At 39.0% G+C, this 27131-nt stretch overlaps 1 protein-coding gene across 1 annotated transcript in view; it reads right to left on the bottom strand.

The window, feature by feature from the left end:
- The window catches only part of LOC138784618 (cadherin-10), a 123618-nt gene that overhangs the window by 88747 nt on the left and 7740 nt on the right, over positions 1 to 27131 (bottom strand). Inside the window, exon 2 of the mRNA XM_069960241.1 lies at positions 16305 to 16492. Within this exon, the coding sequence (XP_069816342.1) occupies positions 16305 to 16492 (188 nt within the window). The remainder of the gene's footprint in view (positions 1 to 16304; positions 16493 to 27131) is intronic.

The raw sequence follows: 27131 nt of genomic DNA, 5'->3' as shown, positions 1-27131 counted from the left end.
AAATGGTGTAATTACCATGCAATTTTCTTAAACATTACATAGTGTAGCCAACATGGCACAACATAAATACTTATCCCAACTGGGCATACATAACAAAAACAAAAACTGCCTGAAGGGTGCACAACAGAGGCTCTCTAACCACCTCTAATCCACCGATGCTGGGACAACATATAAGCTCAACTTCTGGCCCCTGAAACTTGGGCACCTGTGGATGTAGAGGTGGGTTTCAGAGGAAGAACTGACACTATGGAAGAAAGTGACATGGTGTAGGCCACTTGAGGGACTACATGGCTTGTAGGAGGAGCTGGATAAGTGGTTTCCATGTCCTGGTGTCAGGCTCACAGCTTAGGTATGTCAACCAGGGCTTGACATTGGTGCAGGGGTTGTTTATTGTCACACTGCTCTTTCTCTGTAGGAACAGAGGAGGGGCCCAGTGGCAAAACACTCAGCTGTCTGATTGCTCCAACTAACCATCTACATGACCCTTGCACCAGGTTCCAGGTTATGCAGGTACTCCAGTAGGTAGTCCCTTTTTACAGACATCCTGTTCACAAACAAGGTATGGCCATGTAGATTGTCCCTCAGAAAGTCATAACTAGAGATGAGCGAACTGGGTTCGGGTTCGAGTCGATCCAAACCCGAACGTTTGGTATTTGATTAGCTGGGGCTGCTGAACTTGGATAAAGCTCTAAGGTTGTCTGGAAAACATGGATACAGGCGATGACTATATCCATGTTTTTCACATAGCCTTAGGGCTTTATCCAAGTTCAGCAGCCACCGCTAATCAAGTGCCGAAAGTTCAGGTTCGGATCTACTCGAGCATGCTCGAGGTTCGCTCATCTCTAGTCATAACCTTTCACCTTGTCAAAGTCCTGTATAATTTCCTTCCTCTGCTGACTGCTTATTACACCTGGATGCAGATGCTCCAGACATGTTCTCACATACCACTCCTATTGTTTCCTGTCTTGGTACTGTCTCTCATGAGACAAAGGTGGACTGAGAAGAGATAATGCTGGCGCTGTTGTGGATTGACCTCTAAGGGTTCTTTCAGAGGGCTCAAGCTAGCATAACGAACTTGGTGGAACTGAGGCTTGGTCAGGAAAGCTGGATGGCCTCAGTGGGTCTGCTGTGTGCTCAGGAAAGCTGAATAGCCACAGTGGCACTGCTGCATGCTCAGTAAAGCCGTGTGCCTCTGTGAAACTACTGCACTCTCAGGAAAGCTGGACAGCCTCAGTGGGACTGCAGCACCCTCAGGAAAGCTGGACACCTTAGTGGGACTGCTGCACGCTCAGAAAAGTCAGAATGCCTCAGTGGGACTGCTGCATGCTCAGGAAAGCTGGGTGGCCTCAGTGGGTCTGTTATGTGCTCAGGAGAGCTGGATAGCCACAGTGGCACTACTGCATGCTCAGGAAAGCTGTGTGCTTTTGTGGAACTACTGCACTCTCAGGAAAGCTGGAAAGCCTCAGTGGGACTGCATGCTCAGGAAAGCCTGAAAACATCAGTAGGACTGCTGCATGCTTAGGAAAGCAGGACAACCTCAGTAAGTCTGCTGCATTCTGGTTCCATGGAGTGTAACTTACATTAGTGTCTGCGTTCCCCAATGACTCCCTTTCACATCCCAGCCAGACTTGATAGCCTCCCAGTAGCTGGTTGGTGATGGAAGGGCCATTGTGGCTTATCCTCCTCCTCAGGTCACCCTATAAGGACTCGTGGACAGCTGTACTCTGGGTAAGCACCTGTACCATGGTGCCAATCTGCTGCCATGGAATGGATCTATCAGTAGACTGGTTGAGTACTTGCTGCCTCTGGATGGAATGTGGCTGGCAATAGGTATTAGGGACATAAGCAATCATTGATCAAATCAACCTGATTTAGCTGATTACCGCTCCGTGTAATAGAGCCCTAAGAACTCATGAGCCTCCTGCTCCACCATTTACTCAGCAGCTCAGGTCAGGCATAGTGTGAGGGTGCCCTCACACATCCTTTTTGTGTGGCATTTTTCACACCTCCCCCAAAAAAACTTTAGTTATAGTTTTGAAACTCCAGGTATTCCTCAAGTATGTAGCTGTTAGCATATTCCAACTGTTTATATAATTTTTATGCAATAAGAATGTTGCTAAAATAATACTTTTTATTTATCATATATTCATCAGTTTGTATCACAAGTTATTGTGTTATTGTAATCATGGTTGCTGGAGAGGGGGTGGATTATATCTGTGTGTACAAAGACCTGTGACAATGACATCATTGCAAGTCTTTCTGAACACAGAAATGAGCGTCAGGATGGCAACATAGACTGTGTGCTGAATGGTGAAGGACATGTGATAATGCCATGTGATTTTGGGAGGAAGGAGTAAGCCTCTTTCTCAGTCTCTTTTTTTCTAGAAGAATCTGGCGTGTTTGGCTATGTTCACACATAGTATTTCCGTCAGTCTTTTGGTCTTTTTTTTTGTTTTTGTTTTATGTTTCCCAACCAAACCAGCAGTGGGTTGAACAAAACTGTGTGAATTTTTTCATTATAGTTTTGCCCTGTCAGTTTTGGTTGAAAAAAGACTAACCTGACAGACAGAAAGACTGACAGAAATACTATGGGGGAGATTTATCAAAGGGTGTAAAATTTAGACTGGTGCAAATAGGCCACAGCAACCAATCACAGGTCAGCTCTCAGCTTTGGTGAAAGGAAAGAGGAGTTGTGATTGGTTGCTGTGGCCAGTTTGCACCAGTCTAAATTTTACACCCTTTGATAAATCTCCCCCTATGTGTTGACATAGCCTATACATTGTGAGCCACAAAACTGCCGAGTATTGTACATCACCTAGAGGCTATGTTCACACATCTTTTTATGCAAAATAACAGCCTTTGTTTGATAACGACGGTCATGATAATGAGCATTATTGATGGCTGTGATTGTAAAACAACAACCATTACTTTCAAAACACTGGCTCTTGTTTTGCATAAAAAGACTGTGTGACCACAGCCATAAGAGAGTGTAAAAGGTGAGTGCTGCTGAGGGTGAGGGTTTTTTAGTGAGGGGTCTTTTAGTGAGGGTCTTTTAGTTACTGACATCCAGTAGAATTGATAAATAGAATATCAAAAACTAATGTATTTTGGGACAGTACTCCTTCAGTACCTGGATGTACCATAGTACATAATATTTTGAAAAAAGCTCAAGGAGCTGCAGGAAGTCCACATTGCTTGTCCACTAAAGATGGCTTCTGTATTTTTTTTCCTAATGATGTTGCAGAAGAGGTGATTTTATGTATAAACTTAGAAGGACGAAGCATTGCTTAGGAAAAAATAAAACGTGGAAAAATATCTCAAAAGAGGAACTTTATTCTTATATTGGACATGGACATGGACCCAAATTCTGATCCATACTACAAAGCAACACTGTCCTTGAATATATATGAGGACCATAACACCAGACTATAGGGCCCTTGTATTTACTTTTTTGTGTATTTTTCTTATCTTACTTGGCAATTTTGAAAAAACTTGTAAAACTTCTTTTGTTTGAGTTTCTCCATAGTGCTTGCACACAGGTTTTAGAGTCCCATGTTACATAAAAGTGTAGATTTCTACACACATGTGTTCTAGGGTTAAAGGAAGTCTTAGACAATCTTCACAAAAGGGATTTTAGACTATTTTTTAAGCTGTAAAGTAGTCAATGTTTGTAAACAATGAAAATTTGCGAGATTGCCATGGTATATTAGGCTTTATACTTGGTTGCACTGTGAATTGACCTCTATAATAAAAACTTCACTCCTTTCAGCTTTGTCATGTGATAAAAAAAGAAAGAAAATATCCTTGAAAATGAATGGACTGTAAATAAAACATGGTTTATATAAGTGATCTAGCCAGATGTGCCACTTAGCTAATGTGGGCTGATTTAATAGATGTAAACAATATAATACCAGCTTTAAGCTGTTTTCTACACAATATTTTTCCTTTCAATGTTCTTTCTTTTGTTCCTTCTTTCCATCCTTATGCCAGTTGTAGCTAAACTTTTTTTCACCTGAATTAAATATTGATTTCAGGATGTACCTATATAATCTGGCCGAGGCCAAGTGGCCAAGCCCCTTTGACACCCAATATATAAGGTATAGGGCCCAGTAAGGCTATGTTCACTCAACGTCCAAAATATTGAAAAAGGGTCCAATTCATTTTTTAACCCCTTAAGGACGGGCCAATTTTCGTTTTTTCGTTTTTGTTTTTTCCTTCTTGTGTTTAAAAAGCCATAGCACTTGCATTATTCCACCTAGAAACCCACATGAGCCCTTATTTTTTGCATCACTAATTGTACTTTGCAATGACAGGCTGAATTTTTGTATAAAGTACACTGCGAAACCAGGAAAAAATTCATTGTGGGGTGAAATTGAAAAAAAAAAATGCATTTCTTTTACTTGGGGAGTATTTGTTATTACACCATTCACCCTGGGGTAAAACTGACTTGTTATGCATGTTCCTCAAGTCATTACAATTACAACGATATACAACATGTATAACTTTTCTTTTATCTGATGGCTTGTAAAAAATTCAAACCCTTGTTAACAAATATATGTTCCTTAAAATCGTCATTTTTTGCGCCATGATGTGTTCTTTCGATCGGTACCTTGATTGCGCATATATGACTTTTTGATCACTTTTTATTACATTTTTTTCTAGATTTGATGCATCCAAAAATGCGCAATTTTGCACTTTGGAATTTTTTTTGCGCTTACGCCATTTACCGTGCAAGATTAGGAATGTGATTAATAATAGTTTGGGCGATTATGCACGCGGCGATACCACATGGGGGACTTCTAGTATATGCACTCTGATCTCCCATTGATCTATGCTGTATATAGATCGATGAGATCGGCACTTGATTGCTTTTGGCTGCTGCAGCCGAAAACAACAAAGTGCCGAGCCGGGGTCAGCGCCATTTTGGCGGAGACCCCAGCAGGTTATAGACACAGAGATTGCTCCTCCGGGACAACGTCCCGGAGGAGCAATCTCCGCCACTAGAAACCAGGGAACGGCTGCATATGGTAATCAGATGCAGCTGTCAACTTTGACAGCTGCCTCCGATTACCTGATTAGTGGGCACGGCGATCGGACCGTGCCCGCTAATAGCCGCGGCACCGGAGATCGCGGCGGTTCAGAGCGGGGTCGCCACGCCCCGATCTGAACACCTCTTGGGGACATATGACATACGGGTACGTCATGTGTCCCTAAGAGGTTAAAAAATGTCAGTTTTTGCCGCAATTTAACTGATTGCAATGGCAATGCATTGAAGTCAATGGGAAGACGTACGTCCAATGCACACAGTGTATTGAATAACGGACGTTTTTGCTGTGGACGTCAAAATAATGAACATGATCATTATTTTCTGACGTCTTTTGCAAACAGCGGATGTTTTTTATTAGTTGTTCACACAGTTTTCCTTTTTCCACCATTCTTTCTCTGTCTTTACTATTACATTTAATGGACTTTTCAATTAAGCCACATCCAAAGTTCAATTAGTAATCCCAAAGTAGAATAATAAGCAAACACCAGTCATTGCACTAAGGGGAGGCCAGGCTGCTAAATAACGTCCTTTATTTTAGACTCAAAATAACGGATGTCATTTTAAACTGAGCTGAAAAAATGTTGTGAATGTTGTGAAATGTTGTTGTGAGCCTAACCCTCACCTAGCCTTACACCATTGCATTGCCATTTCAGAAATAACACAAAACTCCCTTGTGATGAATATGGACAGCCCTGTCCCTATTCATGAGTTTGTAGTTATATTATATGTGGTTATGAAAGTGAAACACTACAGACTGTTATGTGTATTCCACTTACTATACTTTAGCTTGTCCAAACATCAAAAACTCTGGGCAGTTTATTGAGGGTCTCTGGTCAGGAAACACCAGGCCTGGTTTATTGAGGGTCTAAGGAAACCTGGAGTTTTTATCTACTTCAAAGAATGGATAGACCCACTCAAGCACAACACCCCCCCAACCATAGAACAATGGTTCAATTAAAGGACATATGCAATGAGGTGTCCCTGGTCCTTCCCCATTATCACCTAATCAGCCAATTAGGGAAAACTCATTATCCTAATCACCTAATGGGCGGCCATGAAATCTAAGCTGGATTTTGACTGTATAAACTAGGGTGGCACCAGCAAAACTTGGTGGCAGTGGAGGGGGTCAGTCTGACTGAGCTGCGATCCATTGGCCTGGAATCTCCCAGTGATAAGGCAAATACTTATGTGGGAGACTGTAATATATGTAAAGGACCCTGTGATGCCAGGGCTGAAGATTTTTCTTGTGTTGCCATACAGGATGGACCTCCTACAGAGAAGGCTGTTGTCCATATGCCAACTGAGGAAGGCATGGACAGTGTTAATAAAGCTAAATGCAGCCTTGAGCCCAATGATATTACTAAAGGGTCCCCAGATACAAAGACTAGGAACTGTGTGGAAGAAACTGTGGAAATGGAGGGAATAGTTGGAGCCCTTGTTAATATGGACTACCCAGATGTATTGCAAGATGGCAGAAGTTTAGTGGATCGACCTGGATCATGGGAGTCCGTTGACAATGGACTGGTTGTCGCTCTAATTGCGAGAGGAGTCAAAGATGACAGGCTCCTCAACATCAAAACTGACACTCCAGATATCAACAGTTTGCGGGTGGCCAGGATGAGACCTCTTTATGAGAAGCTTCTGGATTCTGGGAAGAAAGAGGACTGGCTTAAGATTAGTGGACATATATTGTACTATTGTTATGTGAATTCTGTGATTGTGGCCACCAGTGGTTATGATATACGTGATGTCTGTGTGAGAGGTCGGTTGACCTCCACTCATAATCCTGTGACTTAGTTAAAAAGTGTGTGCTTCCCCCTGCTAATGGGTTGTCCCTTTAGAGAAAAGGAGCATGGAGATGTCCGGGAGATTATCTGTGAATTGATCTTCCCTTGCCATCTCTTAAAAGGGGGAGGTGTGATGAATATGGACAGCCCTGTCCCTATTCATGAGTGTGTAGTTATATTATACGTGGTTATGAAAGTGAAACACTACAGACTGTTATGTGTATTCCACTCACTATACTTTAGCTTGTCCAAACATCATAAACTCTGGGCAGTTTATTGAGGGTCTCTGGTCAGGAAACACCAGGCCTGGTTTATTGAGGGTCTCAGGAAACCTGGAGTTCTTACCTACTTCAAAGATTTGATAGACCCACTGAAGCACAACACCCCCCAACCATAGGACAATGGTTCAATTAAAGGACATATGCAATGAGGTGTCCCTGGTCCTTCCCCATTATCACCTAATCAGCCAATTAGGGACAACTCATTATCCTAATCACCTGATGGGCCGCCATGAAATCTAAGCTGGATTTTGACTGTATAAAATAGGGTGGCAACAGCAAAACTTGGGGGCAGTGGAGGGGGTAAGTCTGACTGAGCTGCGATCCATGATTTCCCCTACCCCCTGGCAAGGCAACGACTATTGTAAGTCTTAGATAGTTCCTGCTTATTTCTCCCTTTATTTTATACTGTTATTGCATGTATGTATGTCATCTTATTTACCTTTTTTGTAAGCACTGTACCTTTTGTCTATTGAAGCTTAAAACTTTAATAAGTTTGGTCCTTGTATGCTCTAAGAATCCATAGCCTTTGGATGTAGTGTTTTAACCCTGTGAGTGACAGCTAGTTCTGTTGTGGGTTGACAGTGTCCTTTCACACTTAATTTGAAAGGTGGTGGCAGCGTCTTTGTTGAGGTGCTGGGACTGTGTTGGGGTGTGATTTATGCTCAATTGCCACCTGAGTGGTAGGTGAGTGCAAGATTGAGTGAGTGGAAATAGATTAACCCCTTGCAGTGGCATCCCCGTCATGTGCTGGTAAGTGTGTACGTGACAATTTGGTTGCAATGAATATGGACAGCCCTGTCCCTATTCATCACATCCCTTTTATCTAAAAAAAAAAAAAAAAAAAGGTATATTCTATTTCACATTGTCTTTTTTTAAATAACTTTATGATGTATAGTTCTTTATGTATAGTTTGTCTCTTGTGATTCATCTTCACCTTTTTAATGAATTTTTAGTCTATTTTTTTCTGGTTTGGGAATTCATTGCTCATAAATTTTCAAATCTGTGTTTAAAAGCAGAACCTGTGGGACTCGATGTTCTCTTGCTGTTGTTGACTTCTCTCTGAGGTGTTAAATTAGGCACTGAAAATTCTTTGTGATAATTTATTGTTGCCTCCTCATTAGAATGACAGTTTGCTTTTGTTACATTGTATTCTGTTTCATGCTGTTCACTGTTGCAAAGATAGTGCTAATTTCCATGAAATTCAGTCTGATAATTTTGGAAGTATTCTAAAATGCATTATCTCAAATGTAATCATGTTTATTATTCAAAGAGCATTTAGCACAAAATACAGGATAAACTGTTTTTCTTTTATTACTTAAAAAAGTCACTGTTAAAACAAACTGCCCAATGTAATCACATTAACAAGGTAATGGAATGCCATTATTGTAAGTGTTCACTTAATTAATGGTCATGGTCACCTTGATAGAAGATATTCAATGAAATCTCATTTATTTCAATTTAACAGTTTATAAAGGTGATCAAGCACAAGGTTCATTAGAATATAATGCCATTGCCATTTTTAACAAGTTAGCTTGCAAGTCACCTACAAGTTATGATAAAGGGGTTGTCTGGCTCTAGAGAATGTAAAATGTTTCCCCACTGGGGAATCCTATACTGCAGATTACGACATTCCAGATTATGACAGCATATAGATTGGAGTTTTAAGGATGAGTAAAGGGAACGGAGGGGGTTATGAAAGGAGAAGAAGGGAAAGAGGGGAGCGAAGGGTTAGTGATCGTAAACATACCAAAAAACACTAACACAATCCAGACTGATTCATACCTATGATTATTACTATAATAATAAATCTAAACTACCATCAGGGTGCCTACGGGTAGTGAGTTGAAGCTTAATGGAAAACATGTAGTCAAGGCAGTTCAGGTCAGTCCATTTCTTTTTAACCCCTTGCCTCTTCAGCCTGTTTTGGCATTAAAGGGGTTATCCAGCGCTATAAATCATGGTCACTATCCCCCTACTGTTGTCTCCAGTTTGACATATTCCTCTTTACGTTTGTGGTATATTTTGGTTGATACACTCAGTAGTTTTTTGTAAAAAATAACACATTTGGGCAAAAACTTGAAAAATTTACGTTTCTTTATATTCAAAATTCTCTTGTTCTAAGAAAGTCATGCCACATGAACTAATTATGGCTATGTTCACACAACATTTTTTCAGCTCCGTTTAAAACTACATCCATTATTTTGAGTCTAAAATAACGGACGCCATTGCCCTTAGTGCAATGACTAGTATTTGTACATTATTTTAGTTTGGGATTACTAATTGGCCTTTGGATGTGGCTTAATTGAATTGTCCTTTGAATTTAATGGTAAAAACGGAGAAAGAACGGTGACAAAAGAAAAACTGTGTAAAAAACTAATAAAAAAATGTCCGCTGTTTGCAAAAGACATCCTAAAATAATGATCATGATCATTATTTTGACGTCTGATGTATACATGTCTGTTATTCAATACACTGTGTGCATTGGACTTCCGTCTTCCCATTGACGTCAATGCATTGCCACTGCAGTCAGTTAAATCGCAGCAAAAACTGATGTTTTTGACGTTGTGGGAACATAGGCTATCACTGTAGGCAATTTAAATCTCTGTTCCCCTATCTGTTAAAACAAGAATATAATGAATCATACTCTTATTGGGAATAACATTAACTAAACTGAAAATTAAATCCCAATTAAAATCTTACCTTGTTTAGGCTGGGTTCACACACAGTATATTTCAGGCAGTATTTGGTCCTCATGTCAGGTCCTCATGGCAACCAAAACCAGGAGTGTATTGAAAACACAGAAAGACTATGTTCACACAATGTTGAAATTGAGCGGAGCGCGCTTCATAGAAAGTGGGGGCCGGAGCAGCCGGCACCTCACCGTTAATGACAGGCTGCAGTGATCGTATTGCAGCGTGCCATTAACTCCTTAAACGCGACCACGGCGTTTAAGTGTAAGTGACAGTGGAAGTCCCCTGTCACTTACCGATTGGCACCCCCGCAGTCACCCGATCATTCAAACAGACCACCGGAGGTCTCTCACCTGCCTCCGTGGGGTCCGATCGGCGATCTGCTCAATGAGCAGATCGCCTATCACACTGATCAATGCTATGCCTATGACATAGCAGTGATGAGTGTGAATAAACAAACAAATGAAAGTAAAAGCCCCTTCCCCAAATAAAAGTTTAACTCTTCCCCCTTTCCCATTATATAAATAAAACATATAAAAATAAATAAATAAACATATAATATATCGTAGCGTGCATAATTGTCTGATCTATTAAAATATAACAAGCGTCATTGCGAGCGGCGAACAACGTACACGAAAAGAGGGAAAAAAGTGTGCTGATTAATGATTTGATGTTACATTATATTTAAAAAAAAAATAAAAAGTGATCAAAAAGTCCGATCTTCACAAATATGATATTAATAAAAACTAGAGATCATGGTGGAAAAAATGACACCCCATACAGCCCCGTAGGTAAAAAAATAAAACTGTTATAAGCGTCACAATAGTCCCATTTTAATAATAATTAATTGCCCAAAAAAAAGGATTTCATTAAGAAAAAAATATATATAACACTAGAGAATCTGTGTAAATCTGCATATGGTTGTGTTCAGACTGACCTATAGAATAATGTTACCATGTCGCTTGTACCATATAGTGCATTAAGTTGACACAGGAACCCCCCAAAAGTTACCATATTGCATTCTTATTTACGATTTCACCAATTCATAAATAATATATTTGGAATTCCGTCATACATGTTATGGTAAAGTGAAAGACACCATTACAAAGTACAACTATTCCTGTAAAAAACAAGCCCTTACACGACAGGAACATTACAAGATCAAAATCACATTAGGTAAAGGTAAATGGACGACTAATACATTTGGAAAGAGGACCCTGTTCACGAGGGTTCACAATTTAACCTCAAGTACAAAAACAACAATAATCCAAAAATATGTGAAATGATGGGCAGTTGTGAATGGTATCTACATAGGAGGGTATGTGACCCCAAATGACTTTCAAAATTGCATGACAATAAAATCTATTATCAGTGAAACCTCCCCTTACCCTGGGACTGATGTCATATGCAAAAGATGAATCGATAATATATGGTGCACAAATGTCTAATGTGTGCACTAGTTTATAGATTACAGATAGCTTCTTCATACATTAAGATCCTATTGGTTTCTGCATATTTTACATCAATTCTATCTAATGTGTCAACTTTATCTATGTTGGCTAATTATGGAACTCTGTGTTATAGTACAATTGTAGTTAATATACAAAATGTTAGGCAGTTACTAAATGTTATCTCTCAGATGAACTGTGAAAATAGTTTATTTGTCACATATGTCAAATGTTGGACTTTTTAGATTGCCAGGCAATTATCAGTGGTGGGATGGCTTACATTGTATAGTATACAAATGGTGAACATGTTTGCCAACTGCACTGCATCTGTTGTATAAATAATCTACTATTTATCTAATATCTTCAGCCCCTCTAGTGTATTAGGGTCATCATATCATGGAGCCCAATATGTTTAATTGAGGGATTGCCCTTATGAGGGCAGGAATCTTGCTATGATATGGCTTATATACCGTAAAATTTTACCAAAGTACAAATAAAGGTTAGATTTTGATTGGAATTGATCACAGTTTTGTCACTTTAGGAAACCACTGTGGGAACAGTGGACCTGATGTCACCCTTATGAATACTAAGCGTTGATGTTTCTAAAAAAAATACCTTGTCTGTTAAAAAGTTTAAGGGTTAAACAATGCAATAACCATGTTTTCCAAATGTATGTTATTTATCATTAAAAACCACATAAACTGTAGCTACGCAATTTTCTATTTAACCCCTAGAAGACCAAGGACGTACCAGTACACCTTGGGTGCCTGTCCCCAGACGACCCTGGGTGTATTGGTATGTCCTTTGCTATGAACTTAAAAGGGGGACTTAAAATGTGTAAATAAAAAGTAAAAATGTTTTTATAAGTACCCCAAATCCCCCCTTTCCCATTATATAAATAAAACATATAAAAATAAATAAACATATTGTATATAGAGATGAGCGAACTGGGTTCGGGTTCGAGTCGATCCGAACCCGAACGTTCGGTATTTGATTAGCTGGGGCTGCTGAACTTGGATAAAGCTCTAAGGTTGTCTGGAAAACATGGATACAGCCAATGACTATATCCATGATTTCCACATAGTCTTAGGGCTTTATCCAAGTTCAGCAGCCACTTTATCCAAGTTCAGCAGTGCAAAAAAAAAAAAAAAAAGTTAATAAGAAAAAATATATAACGTTAGAAGATATGTTTAAGGCTATGTTCACACTATGTATCTGTGCGGCTGTATTTTTTATGCGGCTGAAAATGTGCGGCTGAAACTACGGGCGGGGGAAAAAATAGACATGCGGCTGAAAACATACGGTCATTTACTTGGAAATCTGGTACAACTAAAAATAACAAAATCTTTAGAAAGTGATGCAAACACCTCTGGAATGCATCTGGGAAAGCAGGGAAACAGTTTACATGAATCGCTATTACAGGGGTTTGCGATCCTCTGCAGTAATGCCGATGCCTCTCATGGTTAATATATTTAATTAATAAAACACATTTTCATTGTAATAAAATCTCGTTCGTTGTTCAATAATTAAATTTAAACAAATCCATCATTTTGCTATTAAATATACTGTTAAAATATATATATAAAAATAAATGTATATTTATATATATATTTATTTTTTGACAGTATATTTAATTGCACAATGATGGATTCGTTTAAATTAAATTATTGAACAACGAAACTGATTTTATTACAAAGAAAATGTGTTTATTAATTAAATATTAATTAGTACAGGAAGCTCCATTAAGAGGTTAATTCATATTGCCGGCAATAGAGCATTCTGTACTAATCATCACTTTTCTTTAATTAAAACATCAAATGTTTCTTCTAATTATGTTATCACAATAGCATTATTAGAAGAAACATTTTGAATTATATGTGCGCTCAGCTGATTGGCTGATCGGCTGAGCGCACATATAATTAGCGGGTCCGCAGCACAGTGACTTCATTGTGCTGCGGACCAGCGAAGAGGCAACATCGGGGTGAGTATACAGCTCTCCCCACCCCCTCCCCAGCACTGCACCCATCCCAGCAAGGAAGGGGGTTCACTTAACTCCTTCCTTGCTGGGATGGGTGCAGTCTGACATTAGTCTGGCCCCCAAGGGGTTAAGGGGGATGCAATACATCCTCCCTTAATCCCTTGGGGGCCAGACTGTAAGCAGCGATCTGTAAAGATGCTGCATACTGTAAGGTGCACAACACCGCTCACAATGATGGGTGTTGTGCTCCTGTTTGTGTGTTTCTCCCTTTTTGTTTTTCAGATATCGGTATCCTGTGGATTATGTCGGATTCGGTGGACTACGTCGATAACCATCGGTTGTTTGGTGTTTTTTTTTTTATAAAATAGTCAATGAGGGGTGTGGGGGTGTTTTTATTTGAATATTTTTTTTTTCCACTTGTGTCTTGTCTTTATTTCTTTACTTTTTTAGACTTAGTAGTGGAAACCAACTAATAGACGGAATCCATTACTAAGTCGGGGCCTAGTGTTAGCCGGTATAAAATGGCTAACACTAACCCCCCAATGCCACCAGGGGTACTGGGAAGAGCCGGATGCCAGTGGTCCCGCAGCGTCAAAATTGGCGCTCCCGGACTGGGGCGGCAGCAGGCTGGTAAGATTTAGGCTGGGGAGGGCCTAAACCAATGGCTCTTCCCACCCTGGTGTTACCAGGCTGCTGTTGCTTGTTTTTTAACCCGGCTGGTTATAAAAATAGGGGGGGACCCTATGCGGTTTTTTTTTTTAAATAAATAGATAATTAAAAAAAAAAACGCATAGGGTCCCCCCTATTTTTATAACCAGCCGGGTTGAAAAACCAAGCGACAGCAGCCTGGTAACACCAGGGTGGGAAGAACCATTGGTTTAGGCCCTCCCCAGCTGCTGCCGCCCAGTCCAGGAGCGCCAATTTTGACGCTCCGGGACCACTGGCACCCGGCTCTTCCCAGTACCCCTGGTGGCATTGGGTACTGGGGTAATAATGGGGGGTTAGTGTTAGCCATTTTATCCCGGCTAACACTAGGCCCCGACTTAGTAATGGATTCCGTCTATTAGACGGATTCCACTACTAAGTCTATAAAGTAAAGAAATAAAGACAACACACAAGTGAAACATTTTTTTAATTCAAATAAAAACACCCCCACACCCCTCATTGACCATTTTATAAAAAAAAAAAAAACACCAATCGCTGGTCATCGACGTAGTCCACCGAATCCGACGTAATCCACAGGATACCGATATCTGAAAAACAAAAAGGGAGAAACACACAAACAGGAGCACAACACCCATCATTGTGAGCGGTGTTGTGCACCTTACAGTATGCAGCATCTTTACAGATCGCTGCTTACAGTCTGGACCCCAAGGGGTTAAGGGAGGATGTATTGCATCCCCCTTAACCCCTTGGGGGCTAGACTAATGTCAGACTGCACCCATCCCAGCAAGGAAGGGGTTAAGTGACCCCCCTTCCTTACTGGGATGGGTGCAGTGCTGGGGAGGGGGTGAGGAGAGCTGTATACTCACCCCGATGTGTCCTCTTCGCTGTTCCGCAGCACAATGAAGTCACTGTACTGCGGACCGGCTCTTTATATGTGCGCTCAGCCGATCAGCCAATCAGCTGAGCGCACATATAATTCAAAATGTTTCTTCTAATAATGCTATTGCAATAACATAATTAGAAGAAACATTTGATGTTTTAATTAAAGTAAAGTGATGATTAGTACAGAATGCTCTATTTACCAGGAATATGAATTAACGGCTTAATGGAGCTTCCTGTACTAATTAATATTTAATTAATAAACACATTTTCGTTGTAATAAAATCAGTTTCGTTGTTCAATAATTTAACTCTAACGAATCATCATTGTGCAATTAAATATACTGACCAAAAATAAATATATATATATATAAATATACATTTATTTATATATATATATATATATTTATTTTAACAGTATATTTAATTGCACAATGATGGATTCGTTAGAATTAAGTTATTGAACAAAGAAAGGGACTTTATTACAAAGAAAATGTGTTTTATTAATTTAATATATTACCTATTAGAGGCATCGGCATTCGGCATTATTGCCGGCTATTTTTGAAGTACTCCGTACGGACCACCTGTCAATCCACGGCCGTGAATTTGCACAGTTCCAGCCGCAAACAATGGTCTTGTTAATTTTTTACGGGTCCGTTTACGATCGGGCCGTAGGCTCATACATAGTGTGCACTCTGCAGCCGTATATCGTCTACTTTCCTGCGTATGCATGAACCGGAAAAATACGGCCAATGATTTACCGCCCGCAATACAGCCGCACAGATACATAGTGTGAACATAGCCTAAGGCTGCGTTCACACTATGTATATTTCAGTCAGTATATTTCAGTCAGTATTGCAACCAAAACCAGGAGTGGATTAAAAACACAGAAAGGATCTGTTCACACAATGTTGAAATTGAGTGGATGGCCGCCATATAACAGTAAATAACTGCCATTATTTCAATATAACAGCCGTTGTTCTAAAATAACAGCAAATATTTGCCATTATATGGCGGCCATCCACTCAATTTCAACATTGTGTGAACAGAGCCTTTCTGTGTTTTTATTCCACTCCTGGTTTTGTTTGCAATACTGACTGAAATATATTGACTGAAATATACATATACTGACTGAAATATACGTAGTGTGAACGCAGCCTAAACCTGCATATGGTTGTATTTGGGCTGCGTTATTATTTTGCATTCTTTTTTACGATTTCAGCAATTTATATCTTCATAAATAATAATTTTGAGGTTCCATCATACATGTTATGGTAGAATAAAAGACGCTATTACAAAGTACAACTATTCCTGTAAAAAACAAGCCCCCACATGGCCCTGTAGATAGAAAACTAAAAGTGCAAGAGCTCTTAGAAGGGAAGGGAAGGAAAAAAATAAAATGAAAATTTGCACAGTTCACTGGGTCATTTTGGGCTTGGTCCTCAAAGGGTTAAACTAGTTCATAGAGACACATTTTATTCTTCATAGACAACCCTGTTAGAGCATTTTAAAATAGGATAAAAACATACCTTTCTTATGGTTACAACACCTTCTTGTGTCACCTTTTCTGTTGTTATATCAAACATATTCATTTCATCTCCATCCATTATTCTGTATCTTACTTCTGCATTTCTGCCAATATCTGCATCTATAGCTTTTATATGACCAACAACTGTTCCAGTAGGAGAGGACTCAGAGACACTGAGATGGTATGTATCTACAATTCAAAGGTACAAATGGAATTCATCAACATAACATAATTTATAGGTTAATGATAAAGGTAAAGCTTCTAACATATTTTAGGTCACATTTATGTCACTAATGGAAGCAGTAATGAAGTCTCACTAAGAAAATGTAAAAAAAATATGAATTGGCTGCATTTCAAATATTTTTCAAAGTTAAATTTCTCTTAGCTCATAAAAGTAATCTGTTAACAGGGCACGCTATAACACTAAACTACAATACACATACAGTAGCTCTATTGTTTCTGTACAAACATTAAAGGATTCCGTAAATAAATTTGAACATGGTATTAAACAAAGAAATAACTTCTAAATTAAAATTTTATTCTTGTACAAAGTTGTAATTAAGAATTTTATGTTGAATTTTAAAACCAATATAAAAGAATTAAAGAAAGAAAGTTGTCATCTGGAGAACTAAAATTAATAAATACTTAAGATGGTCTAACAATTTATAAATATAATTATAATAGCAAATTATTTGAATAAAATTTCCTATCAAATGTAAAAAGATTATCATACAAGCACCATAAAAAAACTGAATCCATAGATTGCACAAAGAAGATGGCCAACTTGCTCTTTGGCATTAGTTTGTTTAATAAAAATAAATTTGACCTGTTGATATTTCATGAAAATGAATATTGTTATATTGTTTGTCACTAGTTTCTATTTCTTTATTTAGATCTGATAACAAATACTTAAAGGTACTCTGTCACTGCTAAACTTAAATGATCAATAGATTATATATCAATTCTATATCTGTAATTTTTATCTTTCTATGTTCTTGCATTCCTTTGCAAGAAGCCCACAAATGAAGGAGTCTAACTAGTCCTCTCCATTATATTCCTGAGTTAAGTAGTCCTCTCTATGCATCAAGATGCCCATTTTGTAGGCTTAAAATGGTAAAATACAAAGAATAAGAAAGCTATAAATTACAGATTTGGAACCAGCATCTTTTATCATACTTACAGAGGACTTTAGTCAATGTGTGGTAAAATACTTACTGTAACTCCCATCTCCTCTCATATTCTTCCGATGAGTCATGCAATGTACATAAGTATTCCTGACTCTGACAGAAGACTTTAACATGCATATGCTTGTACTGCATAAGCTCCTATGGTAATAAAAAAAAAATATACCCACCTCCCTCCCAGGACCAAAAACTATTTCAGATGAACTCATATTGCAAATAAGCACTCTATTGGCTATGTTCACACAACATCAAAATAAAAAAAACAAGGCGCCCGATTTTGATATTTAAAAAAACATCAGTTTTTTTGCCATGATTTAACTGACTTTTCCATTTTCACTATTAGGCTGGGTTCACACACAGTATATTTCAGGCAGTATTTAGTTCTCATGGCAGGTCCTTATAGCAACCAAAACCAGGAGTGGATTAAAAGCACAGAAAGGCTCTGTTCACATAATGTTGTAATTGAGTGGATGGCCGTCATTTAATGGCAAATATTAGCTGTTATCTTAAAACAATGGCTGTTGTAGTGAAATAAGGGCAGTTATTTATCGTTATATGGCTGCACTGCATGGATCCACTTAATCTCAACGTTGTGTGAACAGAGCCTTTCTGTGTTTTTAATCTACTCCTGGTTTTGGTTGCTATGAGGACCTGACATGAGGACCAAATACTGCCTGAAATATACTGTGTGTGAACCCAGCCTTAAAGAGGAACTCCAGGTAGAGGTTAAAAAAAATGAAACTTCAGAAGCATAACGCATTACTTACCTGTCTATCCCAGTTTTGAAACTACCAAAATCCATTTGTTTGGGAGTTTTTTGTTCTGTATTGTGTTTCTGTCCTTCCTGGTTGAGCAGTTCCCAGAATGCAATGCTTTCCCTCAGCTGATCATCACAGTCCCCCACCCATCACAATCAGTAAAATTTGTGCAGCAGCTGTTTCTGGCCATTCAGAGATGGTGGATCACTCAGGGGATTGGAGGATCCAGCCCTGCCTCCTGTGACATCACGCCCTGCCCCCTATCCACATCATCAGCCTGTGCTGAGCAAACACACATAATGTGAGACAGAGGCATGGTATATTTGTCTCCTAAGGGGGGAGAGCAGTGGGAGCAGGAGATAATGTGAGACAGAGGCATGGTATATTCGTCTCCTAAGGGGGGAGAGCAGTGGGAGCAGGAGACAATGTGAATTGGCACAGAGGCCATTTTTCTTTACTTCCTTGATTTCTATCAGCTACCAGTGTGGCAGAACCGCACAGATACGGTAATACATTGTATAGACACATCTTTATAACTTTTAATGTACTTTTAGTAGAAAACAAGTTTTTCTTATCCGGAGTTCCCCTTTAAATTCAATGGACTTTTCAATTGAGCCACACCCAAAGGACAACTAGTAACCCTAAACTAAAATAATGTACGAACAGCTATCATTAAACTAAAAGGAGGCCAGACAGCTAAATGACGTCCGTTATTTTAGACTCAAAATAACGGACGTCATTTTGAACTGAGCTCAAAAAAACGTTGTGTGATTATAGCCATTCTCTTGTATTAAATAACACCTCAAAATACAGTACAACACAAAGTCTAATCCTCAAAAAACTTTCCAAATCTTTCTGTTCTCATTTAACTCCAAAAAGATGAGTATTAATACCAATCAAAAATACAATTATATCTGCAATCACCCACAAGGTGCATATATTATATAACATAAAATATAAACTATTCAATGTCTATACACCAAATTCTAAACGCAGTAAATTTTAACTATTGCAGTATTGCAGTATTTTAAGAGCATTCTTCTGGGAAAAATAATTAGTAGTAGGTTCTGGAGCATATTTCCATACAATATTTACCCACAATAAGCCATCTTGAAAATGAAGGAATCGTCTACTATCAAACAACTAGTGGCAATGTTCACACAATGAAAAAAAAGAAAGAGAAAAGGCATTTGCCTTTTGGCTATGTTCACACAATGTCAAAAATAGAGAAAAGGCGGCCGATTTTCATATTTAAAATAACGTCTGTTTTTGCCGCGATTTAACTGACTGCAATGGCAATGCATTGGAGTCAATGGGAAGACAGACGTCCAATGCACACCATGCATTGGAAAACAGACGTCTTTGCCGCGGGCGTCAAAATAATGAACATGAACATTATTTTTAGACGCCTTTTGCAAACAGCGGACGTTTTTTATTAGTTGTTCACACACAGTTCTTCTTTTGTTACAATTTTTTTTCCGTTTTTACTATTAAATTCAATGGACTTTTAAATTAAGACACACCAAAAGGGCAATCAGTAATCCCAAACTAAAATAATGTGCAAACATCAGTCATTGCACTAAGGAGAGGCAGGCTGCTAAAAAACGTCCGTTATTTTAGACTCAAAATAACGCATGCCATTTTAAAAAGAGCTGAAAAAATGTTGTATGAAGATAGCCTTTAACTGTTTTTTTGCTATTAATTTCAATGGACTTTTCAATTAACCCTAAGGACATGGCCCATTTTCGTTTTTACGTTTTCGGTTTTTCCTCCTTGTGTTTAAAAGGTCATAGCACTTGCATTTTTCCACCTAGAAACCCACATGACCCCTTATTTTTTGCGTCACTAATTGTACTTTGCAATTACAGGCTGAATTTTTGCATAAAGTACACTGCGAAACCAGAAAAAAATTCAAAGTGTGGTGAAATTGAAAAAAAAAACGCATTTCTTTTATTTGGGGGAAATGTGTTTTTACGCCATTCGCCCTGGGGTAAAACTGACTTGTTATGCATGTTCCTCAAGTCGTTACGATTAAAACGATATATAACATGTATAACTTATATTGTATCTGATGGCCTGTAAAAAATTCAAACCGTTGTTAACCAATATACGTTCCTTAAAATCGCTCCATTCCCAGGCTTATAGCACTTTTATCCTTTGGTCTATGGGGCTGTGCGAGGTGTCATTTTTTGCGCCATGATGTGATCTTTCTATCGGTACCTTGATTGCGCATATACGACTTTTTGATCGCTTTATATTACATTTTTTCTGGATTTGATGCGACCAAAAATGCGCAATTTTGCACTTTGGGATTTTTTTGCGCTGACGTCGTTTACCGTACGAGATCAGGAATGTGATTAATTAATAGTTCGGGCGATTACGCACGCGGCGATAGCAAACATGTTTATTTATTTATTTATTTGTTTACTTTTATTTAAAACCTGGGAAAAGGGGGGTGATTCAGACTTTTATTAGGGGAGGGGGCTTTTTACTATTAACAACACTTTTTTTTTTTTTTTTTTTTTTACACATATACTAGAAGCCCCCCTAGGGGGTCCCGGAGGAGCGATCTCCCCCACTAGACACCAGGGAAACGTTGCCTCCGGTAAACGGAGGCAGCTGTCAACTTTGACAGCTGCCTCCGATTAGCTAATTAGCGGGCACGGCGATCAGACCGTGCCCGCTAATAGCAGCGGTCCCGGGCTACTCACGGCACCCGGGATCGCGGCACTTCAAAGCGGGGCCGCCGCGCGGCCCCGCTTTGAAGTGCAAGTGAGGACATATGACGTACGCATACGTCCTATGTCCTTAAGAGGTTAAAGACACATCCAATGCACTGATGGGTGGCTAAACAGTGAAATGATGGGTGGCTAAACAGTGAAATGATGGATGCCATTTTTAACTGAAAATGAAGGTTATCATTTTTTCTTTTTAAAAAGGGAGAGAAAAAAAATGTGTGAAGACAGCCAGTGACAGAATTCCTAACAGTTATGTGGAGGTGCCAGCATAGAATAGACAGTAATGACATCTTGTTTTTCTCTGTACATACATCATAATTAAGAATTGATTTTTCTGTATAGATAGGCAAAGATTTTCTATGGCTAAGGATATGTTCCCACTTCTAAAACATAGCAGGGAAATGTGTCCGTCTCGTTCTACTCACAATTGCGAATTACAATCATGATCATGAGAGATGAAGAGATAAGCAAAACGAATCCTGTGAAGCAGGACTTGCAAAACCTTGCTTGGGGTTGACAAATCATATTGAGAAAACTTCCAGTTTTGCTTTTATTAACAAAAATACAGGAAACAGGAGTGAGGTAAGGCTGGATGGTGCACGGCTGTGAGCTCTGCCCTTTTTCCTCTCTCCCCTGCCACTGATACAGGCTTCTAACAGTAGCAGGGGACAGAGGAGAGGGGACAGAGCAAGGGGCTTCAGCTTATGGGATCATTATGAATCCATAAGCTGAAGTCCAAAAACAACCTCGGCATTGAGACATCAATGACCCACAGTCATGAAAGGGTTATTGTTAAATACTGAACCAAAAACATAGATGACAATAAAAAACAATATATGAGGCATCATTCTAATATGTCAAAATTAAAGATAATATGTATATATATATATATTTTTTTTTTTATTTTTTTTTTATTACCCACTCATAAACCACAACGTCTAACTACACTTATGTATTGCAAGCTCTTTTGATATGGCATCACATCGTCGCTTCAACTAAATTTTTATTTACACAATAGCATATCTGGAAAAGTCTTAGCAAGGCAACTGAAACATAATCAACAGAAACAAAGAATAGGAAGTCTTTTTTAACTAAATTTATCAAAAAGTTATCATTTCTAAAGATGAGCGAACCTTTTGGACTTTTGGTCTGAAAGCAGTTTGCTCGATCGTGATGCCTGCGATCCCGGGTGCATAGTTGCGATCCCGTGAATATGTGCCCGGGATATTCCAGGGAATGGATCCATTCCCTGGAATATCCTGGCCAAATATTCCCGGGATCGCAAGTATGCACCTGTGATCGCAGGCATCAGGAACAAAAGTCAGACGGTTCGCGCATCTTTAATCATTTCCTACAATATACTGTCTGTGTTAAATTTACTTTACAATCTATAAATAGATCTTCATGCTGTCCAACCACTTAAAGATAAGAATCAATATTTAGTAAGCACATTGAGGCTTTGTTCACACAACGTCTATCATGATAATTATTTACAGTTGTAATGATTAAAGCACTGATGTACTGATGTACAATGCGTGATCATGGGCTAAAGTTTTCACCGTAACAATTTAACTCAATAACTTGGTTAGAGTAAAAAATTATTGTTTAATCTGCCGCTGAATCAGTGTGGCGTAGCCTAGAGTGTTTGTTCCCTAGGCCTGCGACATCTCTCCTTTCTTTCTTTCTTCCTTCCTTCCTTCCCTCCCTCCTTTCATTTCGAACAACCCATGCCAGATTTTTTTTTAATTCATCACTTGTCTACTCAGTGCACATGTGCCTTAACGATCCAACACGGCACATGTACACTGTTTAGACAATCAATACTGCCAGGGGTGTTCCTATTGATGAGGTGGGTGGGGAGGAAAAAGGAGAGGCAAAAAAGAAAAGAGAGCACAGATACTCTAGGCCACATCACATTAAAGGGGAACTCCACATAAGGAAAACTTGTTTTCTATCAAGCGTACATTAAAAGTTATATAGATGTGTCTATATAATGTAATACCATATCTGTGTGGTTCTGCCACACTGGTAGCTGATTGAAATCCAGGAAGTGAAGAAAACTGGCCTTTGAGCCAATCCACATTGTCTCCTGCTCCCTCGGCTCTCCCACCTTAGGAGACAAAATTTCCATGCCTCGGTCTCACATTGTGTGTTTGCTAGGCACAGGCTGATGATGCAGACAGGGGGCAGGGTGTGATATCACCGGATGCTTGGCTGGATCCCCCAATCCCCTAAGTGATTCACCATCTCTGACCAGCCAGAAGCAGCTGCTGCAACTTCACTGATTGTGCAAAACTCTGCAGTGAAATTAGGGCTATGTTCACACATGCTGGAGTATCATTGCAGTACTGCAGTGTGTTCACAAAAATGAAGTAACACAATTAAATTATTCTAAACGTCAGAGAGGATCAGAGATGGCACTGCCAATCCCACCCGAACAGAAAACAAGGCATACACAGTATATCCCATGCAAGATAATATCGGCTAAAGTCATTATTGTGGGGCTCATCTTCAAAGATAAAAGATGCTTGATCATAATATGTGCGTGGAGATGGAAAAAAAATTAAATTAAAATAGTGCTTTACTATATCAGCGTTACAGGTAGAGATAACTGTGCTGTGTGGGTGGGAACACAATGAAATGATAAAGTACTGCAAATAATTCAGTAGCACAATGAAACTGCAATGTGTGAACACAGCCTAGATGTTCTGCAACAGATTTGGGTGGGAAATGGGCAGAATGGGGGACTTTGATGAACAGCTGAGGGAAAGCATTGCACTCTTGAACCTGTAGTACTGTGTACAACTGCTCAACCAGGAAGTACAGAAACACAATACAGAACGAAAAAAAAAAAAAAAACAAATGGATTTTTGGTAGCTTCAAAACTGGGATGGATAGGTAAGTATTGCTATATGCTTCTGCAGAGAGTTAGGTACCAGAGTGTTTTTTGTTTGTTTGTTTGTTTTTTTAATTGTTGTATTACAATACCAATCCTTCCTAAACCAGGTAATGATCCAGTCATAGGTTATGTTCACACAACGTCAAAAATAGAGAAAAGGCAGATGATTTTCATATTTAAAATAACGGTCGTTTTTCCCCGCAATTTAACTGACTGCAATGGCAATGCATTGAAGTCAATGGGAAGACGGACGTCTAATGCACACAGTGTATTGAATAATGGAGGTTTTTGCCGCGGACGTCAAAATAATGAACATAATCATTATTTTTGGACATCATTTGCAAACAGTGGACATTTTTTATTAGTAGTTCATACACAGTTTTCCTTTTTCCACTGTTCTTTCTCCGTTTTTACTATTGAACTCAATGGACTTTTCAATTGAGCCACATCCAAAGTTCAATAAGTAATCCCAAACTAGAATAATGTACAAACACCAGTCATTGCACTAAGGGGAGGCCAGGCTGCTAAATAATGTCCATGTCAAAATAACAGATGTAATTTTAAACTGAGCTGAAAAAAAAAAATGTTGTGTGAACATAGCCTTACCAACAAACTTCCATCCCTTATTTCTCCCAAACATGGACATAAAAATATACACTACAACTTTAGCCAGTAGACTAATAAATCTGTTATATACATACAGATTCAGACTGGGTAGTGTTTGTATGTAGCAAATACTTCTTTGAATATTTTTTAGTCCCCTATTTTTATCATAGATTTCATGAGTGGAATAAATAATAATAGAGTAAGACACAGAATTGCTAACAATATTATACTATCCTTAACAAACCCTTAACTCACCTTCAAGAATTCAAAGCCTATTTTCTATCATCCCATATTTTCAACCTAGATATCAAGAAATAGGTAGAATAGGTTTCCATTTCTTTGGAAAACAAACTAGAGTTAGCACCTAACAGAAATATTGGACATGCACAACTCAATATAAATGATAGGTGCTAGATGGTAGGCATATAAACCAATATAACTATATCAAAAAGAAACAGCTATGCCAAATACGTAAACCATAGCACACCAAAATAATGTAATAAATAAAAGTACTTTATTATAACAGGTACAATATTCAATATTATAGATCCCACAAACTAAAAACAATTAAAATATAAAGCCCACAGGGGGGTACCCGGTATAGTACCGCCCACAATGACACCCCAGTCTGAGTATATCACACACCCTGCATAAGTAAAGTGCACGTGCAAAATATAAGTAATCTATGACATGGTACCAACAATCCAAAAATGACAATAAATAAATACGTAATAAGAAGTGTATTCTAATAGATAAGAAAGACCATGATCAGTATCACCTAATATAAAAAGAATCGTGTACAAAGGCAATAACATCAAAATCAGACCAAGATGGTAGAATACCACCATAAGTAACAAGCAACAGGGTGGTGATGGGGTGTCAAGCAAAAGAGCCCCACGCGTTCCGTCCGCCCAAACGGACTTCCTCAGGGGTAATGTACATAGATTAGGGACCGTTATTTATACAAAAAATATCAAAGTGATTGAGTGAATCATACACATAATAAGTAATACCTGTGTAACGGGAGCTGCCCACTGCTCCAGGCCGGCCGCAAAATGGCGCCGATAGCGTGACCCATGCGCTAATGCGCATGTCCGATTCATTGCGGTCACATGACCACGTCTGTCTAAGTCACATGGTCATCACGTCACAGGATAGCACCGGTAGCGTAACTCATGTATTAGTACGCATATCCGGTATCGCGGTCACATGACCGGGTCCGTCTAAAAACAAAGTCATGGTCACATGGTCGCGATTAATTGCTATGGAATCATATGATCACTATGGAACGATATATTTGTAATAGTCATCAAAGACGAATTACACATGATTGCATCGGATATATTAGAGTAAAACATATTAGATTGTAATTATAAATAACATATATACTCATAAGGCAGTCCCAACTAATGTCACTTGTGGCACAAGGTTGCGCATGCGTTTAGGATACTAATAACATAAGTCATACTACATCATAGAGCATCAATATATTAGGTACTATAAATATATACCAAACATGCGTTATCCAAAATGTTCATAGCGTTCCATTATTGTGCCGAACTCAATACACACACTGATGTCATAGTATGTGTAGTCCACACTGATGTCATAGTATGTGTAGTCCAATGATTCACTAAGTATGCGCATGCGCCGGCGTAAAAAGTATCGATTTCATATATCAAAAGCATGCAGCTTTACATATCCATATCATAATAAGTAAGTATAAACACTGCAATATGTATATAGCTCCATATAGCCCCCCAGAAGGAGCAGAAATACTACGTCATGTCACCCTCTGGTACAATGGGTAATAAACAAATACATAATACAGTCATCTATGGACACCTGCGGTCAGTCAGAGCATGGGCAGCTCCCCAAGTAAATATATAATAAGAAAACATATCAAAAAAACATATATATTTACACGTATGTACAACTATCTACAGATGGACCTGCACCCAGAAAATAAGGCGAGGCAATGAATGGAGCAAAAGTACGTAAATAGATATTTCAGACGGCAGATGTTACGATTACAAAATCCATATGGTGGACAGGTAGATATTTTCATTTTAGGCAAATAGTCCATTTCACAAACAGAAAGCTCCAATAGAGTTAGCACCTAAAGCGACTCTGTACCCACAATCTGACCCCCACAAACAACTTGTACCTTCAGATAGCTGTGTTTAATCCACAATCTGTCCTGGGGTCCATTCAGCAGGTGATGCAGTTATTGTCCTAAAAAACTTTTAAACTTGCTGCCTTGTGCCAAACGGCCAGGGCTTAGATTATCTGTGTCCTAACTTTGCACCACCCCTCTGTCCCTCCCCCCTACCCTTCTCATCACTAGGAATGCCACTGGCAGAATGTTTCCTATTCCTCTGCAGTGAACACTGCACAGGTGCCCTTACGATCCAGCCCATGTGCCATGCTCACACAACTGATGAATAGGAGACAATCTGCCTGGAGCTTTCCTAATGATGAAGAGGGTAGGGAGGAGGGACAGAGAGGTTGTGCCAGCCTAATGCATACACACTCCAGGCCACGGCCATTTGGCACATGGCTGCAAGTTTAAAAGTTGTTTTTTAGGACAATAACTGCATCATCTGCCGACCGGACCCCAGATCTTGGATTAAAAGCAGCTAT

Source organism: Dendropsophus ebraccatus, chromosome 2 (genome assembly GCF_027789765.1).
Source record: "Dendropsophus ebraccatus isolate aDenEbr1 chromosome 2, aDenEbr1.pat, whole genome shotgun sequence".
NCBI classification, from domain to species: domain Eukaryota; kingdom Metazoa; phylum Chordata; class Amphibia; order Anura; family Hylidae; genus Dendropsophus; species Dendropsophus ebraccatus.
This window is presented reverse-complemented; position numbering and strand designations above follow the sequence as displayed.